This window comes from Triticum urartu, chromosome 4 (genome assembly GCF_003073215.2).
Source record: "Triticum urartu cultivar G1812 chromosome 4, Tu2.1, whole genome shotgun sequence".
NCBI classification, from domain to species: domain Eukaryota; kingdom Viridiplantae; phylum Streptophyta; class Magnoliopsida; order Poales; family Poaceae; genus Triticum; species Triticum urartu.
In genome coordinates, this window is record NC_053025.1 from 396,425,707 (window position 1) to 396,436,462 (window position 10,756).

General features: G+C 43.3%; 1 protein-coding gene across 2 annotated transcripts; it reads left to right on the forward strand.

Annotated features, from left to right (window-relative positions):
• The first annotated feature begins 1,719 nt into the window (after positions 1 to 1,719).
• LOC125551775 (putative disease resistance protein RGA4) lies at positions 1,720 to 5,736 on the forward strand. Of its 2 annotated transcripts, none has more exons than XM_048715101.1 (3): positions 1,720 to 2,274; positions 2,790 to 5,262; positions 5,368 to 5,736. In XM_048715101.1, exons 1-3 carry the CDS (start codon positions 1,894 to 1,896, stop codon positions 5,490 to 5,492), a joined length of 2,979 nt encoding a protein of 992 aa, XP_048571058.1. In that variant the 5' UTR covers positions 1,720 to 1,893; the 3' UTR covers positions 5,493 to 5,736. The 2 variants fall into 2 exon arrangements, with proteins under 2 accessions (XP_048571058.1, XP_048571059.1); XM_048715102.1 differs by having other exon boundaries at positions 1,721 to 2,247.
• Positions 5,737 to 10,756: the final 5,020 nt, after the last annotated feature.

Consider the following 10,756-nt stretch of genomic DNA (forward strand, 5'->3'; position numbering starts at 1 on the left):
GTCCGGAGTTCAAATAAGTTTAAAAAACATTGAAGTGGCCATGTAACAGATGAGTTCTCGTCCGAAACCCAGATACTCTGAAAGAGATTGTCCAGTTTGTACACGAAGTGCGTCCAGTTTTTGCCGTGACCCTCTCTACTCTTTCGCACATGCTATGCGGGTGAAATGATGATACCATGCCAAGTTTCAACATTTTCAGGATTCATTTTGTAGTGATTTTCAATTCCTCACGGTCATTTAGCTCTCTAAACAATTAGGTAAATGACTGAAAAACAACAAATGATGTCAGAACATGTTGGAAATTGATGACGTCGCTTTGAATGCTGCATACTGAACACAAAAAAAGTCCAGAGTTCAAATAAGTTTAAAAAACATTAAAGTGCCCGTGTAACAGATGAGTTCTCGTCCGAAACCCTGATACTCCGAAAGAGATTGTCCAGTTTGTACACGAAGTGCGTCCAGTTTTTACCGTGACCCTCTCTACTCTTTCGCACATGCTATGCGGGTGAAATGATGATACCATGCTAAATTTCAACATTTTCACAGTTCATTTTGTAGTGATTTTCAATTTCACGGTCATTTAGCTCTTTAAACAATTCGATAAATGACTGAAAAACAGCAAATGATGTCAGAACATGTTGGAAATTGATGACGTCACTTTGAATGCTTCATACTGAACACAAGAAGTCTGGAGTTCAAATAAGTTATTAAAAAAAAGATGCAATGCTGGCTAATTTCTTCAAGCCTTTCGGAATAGTGTAGACTGCACTGCACATAGCTCAGTGTAATCTATGCTATTCTGAAAGGCTTGAAGCTAATCAACGTGCAGGTGAGTATTGCGCCTCTTCATCATTGTCTCTACACTCACGGCTTATAAACCGCTCATACTGCCTCTCTTTTGGCGAGGTGGGGCTAAAAATCAGGTTACTAAGAAACTCTAGTACCGGTTCATGCCATGAATCGGTACTAAAGGTCTTCGTGGGGCCCAGCCTGACCACAGCCGCACTGGCCTCATTAGTACCGGTTCGTGGCATTAAGCGGTACTAAAAGTTGCCCACGAACCGGTACTAATGATGCCCGCCCGCCTAGCCGCCGGAATCGACACTAATGGTCACATTAGTGCCGGCTCAAATTCAAACCGGCATTAATGTGCTTCACATTTGACCCTTTTTCTACTAGTGATAATTCATAAAGTTAACTCCACACAATACCAAGTCTTGGCACTCTTTATTATAACTGATGTTTTCTCACTTCCGAGCTATATTATTTGCATATATGCTGTCATCCATGCCCACTTGTCATACTTCATTTTCTATGTATGAAACAGTCCGAGAACAAGTTGCTCTTTTTTTGCATGGATCGATGGTATGTTTGACTCCATATAGCACACCAATTATTGGATCACCCCCACCCCGGCCCCATTTGTATTAAGTTTGTATCTTGTTTATCCTGTTCTAAATGAAACCATTATGTCAGTAAAAATATTTCAATAGATAGGTCGTTTTTCTTATGTATTTTTTTATTGTTTCTGTACTCTGTATTTGTTTTGCTGTTAATAGCACATACGGTGCGGTAAGCATGGCTTATTCTCTGTACAACTGGCAATATTAGCATTTGATTGAAATCTGTGTAATAATATACATGTGTCAACTTGCTCTTACTTTGATTGCGTAGAGAAGCGTGTTTCATTTTGTTTTTATTCCATGTGGGGTTGGCAAGCTGTGATGTATGCCTCGTAAATTAGTACAGCTTAACTAGTTTGTCTTGAATCTGAATATATCATTGATTCACTTGGTTGTCATAACGCATACATCGATACATCAATTGCCTGCCCCATGGCATATTCTCTTGTTCCTTTGCCTTTCTTCTACCTCTGAAAACTTCCAATGATCGATGGATCCTCTTTCAATAGCAGCAATCGGATGGGGCCTAACCGCCACAGGGTGGTTCGTCTCCCCATACATCACCAAGCTTCTGGACAAAGCCTACGCCCACATCAAACCAGGCAAAGCAAAGAAGAAGATTCGGCACCTGGTGAATCACACTGTCCCCCGGCTGAAGCTTATTCTAGAAGCTGCAGAGGGCAGTGAACATAAGGAACTCTTTGAAGAGTTGCTTGCGGATCTCAGATCTGCTTTTTACGCAACTGAAGACATCCTGGACGAAGTTGAGTACTGTGTTCGTCAACACCAGAGTGGAAGAAAGCGTAAACTGGATTCATCTGCTGAAGATGGTCCTTCAAGCAAGGTTCCATTTCTTGCCACATTTTACAAGGCATACATACTTAATCTCTCTCCCATGCATGCGTTTTTATCTTTACGTCTTATTTGGGCGGTGTATGTGCCTATGTGGGTCATACACATCATTAAGGCGCTTGGATAGGCGGTTTTAGATTTTAGTCGTTAGATCCCCATAATTCTGACCTATCCAAACATGCTTCTTTTAGGAGTCAATGGACAAATAGGAACTACAGATCATACAAAGAAATCGAACATGGGGCAACGGCGTAGTTTCTGAAATTTTACATGTCTGGAGCTAAATAACTTAATCTGGGGTTGGGTAGTTGAATGTAAATGGTTTCATATTTTGACAGATCTAGTTTACTAGGTATTGATGTTCAGGGACGAAAAGTAGACCTAGGCCGAAAACAGAGGGACCAAAAAATAATTCCTAATTTATTTGTCTTCAACTTGAGAAAATATCATGTCGAAATCAAATTTAATGTTTGATATCAAAATATATGTATCCGGATGAAGATACAAATCTCAATATGTTGGTTTCCTATGCAGGGCACAAGTATTTCATCATGTTTGACTATCCCGGGACCTTTAACTAGACTTCTGAAGGAAAATGTGGCCAGGATTGAAGAAATCATTGAGGAAGCACATAAAACTATCGTGTCATTGAACCTGCAAAGCAACAGTGGAAGAGACAAATATATACCAAATGCTGCTGCAAAAAGTTTACAAGGATCCACTCTTTCAGTTCCAACAGGAAAGGTAACCGGCAGAGATGAGGCTCTTAAGGTGATAACAGATATGCTTCATTGGACAGAAGATAATACTTGTTTATCTGTAATTGGTATTATTGGCATTCCAGGATCTGGGAAGACCACGCTAGCACAGTATGTGTGCAAGTCTGAGACAAATGGTAGCCATTTTGACCTTGTTATGTGGATTCATGTTTCTGAGTATTTTACCGTGCAGACCCTTTATCGTGAGATGTTTGAGCAAGCTTGGGAGAAGTTTGGGGAGAAGGATAAGAAATGCCCTCAATATGATGGCCATGATATGTTGAGGGCAGAACTGGAGAAGCTACTAGAGCGCAAAAGATTCTTCTTGGTACTGGATGATATCTGGTTCAACAAGGAACTAGCTATTGAGGACAAGCTAGAACAATTACTTATTCCTTTAAAGGCTGGAAGTGAAGGAAGCAAGATCCTCATGACAAGTCGCCAAGATTCGCTATCACGCCTAGGTCCTAGTATAAAAAGTACTAAGTATCAAATACCTGATTTGGATGATGATGTCTTCTTGAAACTATTCATGCATTATGCACTTGGTAATAAGGTTGTACATAAGGCATATCAAGGAAAGCTCCAAAATATTGGTGCTCAGATTGCAGAAAAGCTGAAGAAATCACCGCTACTAGCCAGAGTAGTGGGAGGAACTTTATTTCAAAAACCAACAGTTGAGGTGAGAGATTGGATAAGTGTTCGTGATCAGAATCTCTTGGATAAGCACATGGGAGCTCTATGGTGGAGCTACAAGCATCTTGCTGAGCAGGTCAGACGATGTTTTGCTTATTGCAGTATATTCCCTAGAAGACATCCCTTGCGCCGTGACGAGTTAATTAACTTGTGGGTGGCAGAAGGGTTCATTAATACCACCGACGGAGGGCAGGACGCTGAGGATGTCGGTCGGGGTTATTTTGATGAATTGGTATCGACTTCATTTCTGCTTCCAGGAGGAGAGAACTATTTTGGGGAATACTTTGTAATTCATGACCTGCTGCATGATTTAGCAGTGAAGGTCGCTGGAAGTGATTACTTGAAAATTGAGAATGAATGGACAGGAAATATTTCTCCAGATGTTCGCCACCTTTATATCCAGAGGTGCAATGCATCCATGATTACTGGGCATATCATCAAACTGGAAAAGCTTCGCAGTCTTATTGTTTATGAGATTGACTATGACATAAGCAAACAAGTCCTTGGGGAGATGTTTAGCAAGTTGAGTAAGCTGCGGGTACTGATCTTCACAGCAAGAAGTAGTCATCAGTCTCAGTTAATTTTCCCAGAATCTATTGGTTCTTTAAAGCATCTGCGCTACCTTGGTATTCGGAGGTTCGCTAACAACGTAACAATGCCAAGCACATTTTCCAAGCTTTACCTTATGCAAGTGCTTGATTTGGGTAATGCGTGGAAAGTTGATGCCTCCTTTGGTGAAAATATCATTAAACTCCCTGACTTGCGGCATGTAATCAGTAGTTACGTTTGTTTTCCAAACATTGGCAGACTGACATCACTTCGCACAATCCCAACCTTTGATGTTGAATTCGGTATAGGGTATGAGTTACACCAGCTCAAGCACCTCAACAAGCTTCAAGGCAAGCTGATTATTACCGGTCTTCAATGTATTCAAAGGAAGCAGGAAGCTATTGAAGCCAAGCTAGCTGATAAAGAACAACTCACAGAACTTGAACTGAGATGGTATGAGAAAGATATTTACATAGAAGAAGTGCGACAAGAAGTAGCAACAGATGTGTTTGAGAGTCTTTGCCCACCCGAGAATATTATCAGGTTGCGGGTCCATGGATACACCAGTCCAAGGTATCCGAATTGGATGATGGGTACGCAGAAGAGCACAATGCACCTGCACAAACTGGAGCTCGATTCATGCATCCAACCTGTTTGTGGCCCTGGACTTTTTTTCATTCCTGTTAGTTCTCTTGTGATGATGTCCTGCTACTGGGACAACTTACCCCACAACATGGATGGCGTCGAGTCGCTTCAGATTATGAACAGTCCGATTTCATCTAATATGCAGCACCTCACGTCCCTCAAGGGACTGATCCTCCGATATGAAAATGATCCTTACTATGTTACTCTTCCAACACTGCCCAATTCTCTTGAGTACATTGAAATTATTGGCTGGAACTGGATAGCAAGTAACAAAATTTGGGAGAAGATTAAGGACGTTCCCAACAAGGTTATTGATGGTTTGACAGTTGATGACGTTGAAGATTTTCCGTGGACTGACGGTACATTAATATTTGAACACTCCTTTTTTTTCCTTCTGAGTTTTCAAGACGCTACGACGTACCTTCCATTTGCTCATGGTTTTTGCACGGCGAGGGTTTGTGCAGATTCGTCGGACGAGGGCTCTGAGGCGACGGGATCATACGAAAGAGCTGGTGGCAGCAGTCTTCCGGAGGGTAGCAGTGGCGGTTCCTCAGCAGAGGAGGACAGCGGAGCGACGGACATGGTCTGAGAGGCAAGGGTTGCAGCATGCAGTCAGGCACGGTGAAAATGAAACGAACCCATTTGTTCCCTTTCGTTTGTAATAACGCGGACCGATCAACACTGGATTTTGTTTGTTTTCTATTCTATGGTTTGTAACGTTAGGGAATGATGGACATACATGAGATGGGATTCAGCTGGTTCGAACCGGTAACCCCAGTCTTTCCTGTATGATTCAGTTATCCGTTTGCTATTTACTGTTGCATTTTGCTGTACTGTTTGTGCGTATGCATCCTTCCGTACTATTCATATAAACATGGTTTGTGCATCTAAGGTTTACAAAGACAGCATACACATATATACAGAACTATGCTTTACCCTGAAGAATGAATCGCATGAACAAGCACCATTGAAGCTTAGCTGGGGGGAAATCTAAGAATTCGCTACAGCAGTTGCCATAAATAGAAGGAAGAAAGACCTGCAGCAAGTGCATTCTGAAAGTGTGCTCCCAATTAGTAGCTGGCAATCATTGTTGATAGGCCGCCAGATTGATTGAGTACGCGTTGATCATTACACAAAAGATGTGTCTACACTACATCCAGGTTATATATGCTAGCTTTGTCCTTCCACAACCGAGAGAGCAAGCGCTTCCTAAACTTCATTTCATTTTACTACTGAAGAATCCAACCTAATTAACTTTCTTAGTCGTTTTTCTCTGTTTTCTTAGTACCAAAAGGTACAACTGTCTGCCTAACTGAAATTTGAAATTCAGTTGTTGGGCTTCGGAACTTCAAACCTGGAGCCCGCACCTGACTGGACTAGCATGCTGCTTCCTTCCTTCCTTCCAGACAAATACTAATCCAGAGAAATTAAGAGCAACAGACGCTCGTCTACATGAAACTTCAGTCTGACAGACTGGCTGTACAATGACAACGGATCATCATGGATATCCATCCATCATTCTCTTTTGTAATTCAATGTCTGAATTATCGTGGCTGCCTAATCAATGACAGCCACGTATGTATGTATGCATGTTGATAGAATGATACACTTCAAATTAAATGCTAAATGAACATCACATCAGCAGCAGGTTCAGTACTACATGCCGTTGATTCCAGCAGCTACCTAACTTGCATATATACATCCCAGACAAATACCAAAAAAAAACCACAGAAATACAGAACATAGAGCGAGATGGCTGTGAACCTCCTTTGCAAGGTTTTAATCTTGCTGAACATGTCCAAGCACCAAAAAGTGGTATTATTGTCACGACACGGAAACACTAATCCTGACAGAAAGTTTGGACACTAGAACATGCTACGCGACGAATTACATCATCTCTAGAGAGCATGATGTCAACCCTCTCTGAATTTGTATGGAACTGTGCACTCATGAACAAACTGAACGATAGGGGGCTTTTAATTACTGTGGGTTTCTAACAGGCAATCATGTGTCTCTGACGTTTATAACATTTTCCACCTTACGACAGATCAAGATCAAAAATTAATGAAAAGAAGGGCGATGCTAGGCTTAAAGGTCACATCATATACTATGGAGCACAGTGTGACAGACGACGGAAAGCCACAAAACTCCTTCGGTTGCGCTAACCATGTGTGGGTTAGCCGCTCAAAGTGAAATTGTGAATTTGCAAGTGCAAAATTGCTACTTGTGTACTGTTCATATTTTGCTCTGTTTCTAATGGATCTGTTCTGAGTGAGCTAGTGTTTTATGCGCAATTCGCTACTCCCTCGTATGCGCGAGCTCTCTCTCTCTCTACTCCCTCGGCGCCGATCTAGCCGCGCTTGGTTGTGTTCAGCCCTCTGTGCGCGTTGCGGAAACGTCTTAGCCACGGTGCGAGGGGATGTGTTGCATGTTATAGGCAGGGGCGTAAGATCCCTGATAGCACATACAAGATGGTTGAGATATTACAGGAGACTTGGAGGAGAAGAGATAAGAAGATAGAGTAGGTTACAAGAGAGAAAAGAGAGAATATTTGAACTACCTATCTAATCTATATCTATCTCTAGGTGCGGCTGGTGTGCAGCACAAGGCTCCTCCGGTGCACAATGTAACGTGACACACGATGTGTTTAACACCCTCCCTTAATCACAACTTCAGCAAGTTGAGATTATGTTTAAAATCTTCAAAGCTTCTTGTAGGTAACGGTTTTGTGAATCCATCTGCAATTTGATCTCTGGAGTGCACAAACCGAATCTGAAGTTGCTTCTTGGCAACCCTTTCTCTCACAAAGTGAAAGTCTATCTCAATATGTTTTGTCCTGGCATGAAACACTGGATTGGCAAACAAATATGTAGCACCCAAGTTATCACACCATAAACAAGGAACTTGACTACTCCTGACACCAAGTTCTTTTAACATGGATTGTACCCATATGATCTCAGCTGTGGCATTAGCCAGTGGTTGAGAGTAACTTGTTGCTGACCACAATGGCTTCCAGGCAGTAAACTAATAATGTTTGAATCAGTCTTAGCTTTGAATAATAAGAAATGATTATTTCGCAAAAAAATATAATAAGAAAAGATTACACTTCTGTTTCGATACACCCCTTAAACACATCAACGGCTGAGATTACTTCGTACCCCTACGTAATAAAGGGTAGGATGGTCTTTTTTCTAAAAGTACGTCGCCCATGCTGAGACCTCCGATAGAAGGCTAAAAATCATGGGAAAAGGAGCAAGTTTGCGCAAGGAATCGAATTCATAACCTCATCCTGCTAATTACATTACTTAGCACTCGGCTAATTACTTGTTGTTTGTAACTGAACAAAGATGAAGCTCCCATTCTTTAAAGCAAGCCTCCGTGATTGTCTTTTTTCACTCCTACCCCAACATTAGCCACAGAGTCAGGTCCGGCACCCTCACCCGCCTCTCCAGCCAGTCCCGATGGGCCGGGTAGACACAACCCCGTGACTACAGACAGTCATCGCCGAGCACACTCGCATGACGCCATGTTTGTGCTCTTCAGTGCCGACCTGTCAGACAAATTAGCGGTATCCTGAACACAACCAACTACGACCACAACGGCGAGGACAGGGGCCTCATCTCGCACGGACGCTACCTGAACCAGGAGAAGAGGAGAGCCACCAGTCGGCACACGCACCACCCCACCACCAGTCGGCATCCTACGTGACCAAGATGCTCGCCGACATTGCCAGAGATGAGGTGGCCATGCTGATCGGAGTATCCGGTCAGATCGATGACCTGAGCGTCAAGCTTAGGGACCTCAACAACTTCCTTGAAGATGCTGATAGGCGGCACATCACGGACAAGAGCGTGTGTGCCTGGGTGGAGGACCTGAAGCGTGCCATGTACCTCGCCACCGACATCCTTGACCTTTGTCAGCTCAAGGCCATGGAACAAGGTCCATCCAAGGACATGGGGTGCCTTAACCCCTTGTTGTTCTGCATGCGGAACCCCCTCCAAGCCCATGACATCGGAACCCGCATCAAGGTGCTCAACCAGCAGCTGGATGACATCTGCAAGAGGGGACGTAGTTTCAACTTTATCAGGCTAGAAGGCTACCAAGAACGGAAGACGAACCACCCTCCTCCTGTTGACCGCAAGACCCATCCAGTGTTGGAGCTATCAGGTGTGGTTGGGGAGAAGATCGAAGACGATACAAGAGCCCTTGTCCAGCTCCTCACGAAGGAGGCAAGTCACAATAGTGATGGCATCAAGGTGTTCGCCATCGTTGGTGTTGGGGGAATCGGCAAGACCACCCTCGGCAAGAGGGTCTTCAATGATGAGGCCATGCAAACCAAGTTCTCAAAAATGATATGGTTAAGTATCACGCAAGAGTTCAGCGAGGTTGAGTTATTGAGGACAGCCATCAGCGCCGCCGATGGAGACCTGCCTGGGCCTGGGGGCGGGTCTCAAGATAAAGCCTTACTTGTGCCGGCTCTTGTCAGCGCCATCAAGGACAAGAAGTTCTTTCTTGTGTTGGACGACATGTGGTGTGTCAATGAATGGAGCAGGTTGTTGATGACACCCTTTAGCTACGGCGCCCCCGGTAGCCGGGTCTTGGCCACCACAAGGCATGCAGCTGTTGCACGGGAAGAAGAGGTTGCGTGCTCGAGAGAGAAGGTGCGTGGGGCTCGAGGGGTACGAAGGAACGAGGAAAGTGGCCTCTCGCTTAGTTTCTTTTTTCTGCCCACGTGGACGTTGCAAGGAGACGCCCTTTACGCCACCGTTAAAGGGTTGTATGCCCCATTGTCTGTTGCCGCTGAATATTGCAATCATTCAGTTATTCTACTGTGTTTGCCAACACAGAAATCCAAAGGAGCACATGGGTATATGACTGTCGACTAAGAAAGAAACAAATGGCATATCGATCGTACAAACTAGTGTAAGAGAGATCGACAATGATTGATATCCATGATCAAACTGAATCTGCTGCTCCTCTTGTGCATGCAAATACAGTGCGTGGAAGGAAACAAACATGGAGACAAACTTCGACCCCAAGGTAATATATATAGTTAACTAGTTTTCTTTAATCTTTTGTTGTTGATTGCATTCCATATTCGTAGTTAGCTACTAGATACCTGCTGGGGAAATTAACTGAATGTACTAAACATGCTGATGTGTTTCATACATTTCTATCATTCGATCAATAAGAAAAGAAACCTTCGGTACTACGATTCTGATTCCAGAGTGTGCTGTTACTGTATGACAGAATGATTGACCCTGCAAAAAAAAGACAGAATGATTGGCATCAATTTGTTTGTTGGAACACATAGACAGAGCCCAGAACAGAACTATACATATAAGATCATTTTTTACACTGATAGTGTCAAAATTGATCTTTTATTTTGGGACCGAGGGAATAACAAATTAAGGAGATTTTGGGCAAGAAATAGAGTGAAAGATCCTACTTTAATTTCTTCAAGGCTGCTCTTTGAATTAATGGAAAAGAAACTGAAACAGAGCAGAAACAGGGCAAGTATACAAGTAGCCCTCCTGGTTTCCACTTGCAAATTCATAACTTCATTTCGAGCACAACAAGGGGATCTTGTGACTTTATTTCTTTCGTCCATGTTCAGGGTTCTGAAATTGTACACCGTTTGGGCCTGTGCGGTCAGGTCAGTACTACAACTGAATCTGTAACCAATTTCAGACAAGGCGAATTGGGTCCTCACTTACTTGTAGCACAACGGAGTTGACGACGTCGGCGTATCGGACGGGCGGGCACAACCTGGTGCTTCCAAAAGGATGTTCTGAAACCCAACAGCTGAACCTGAATTACTAATTACTGATAGAAAGATGGTTGCATGTTGTT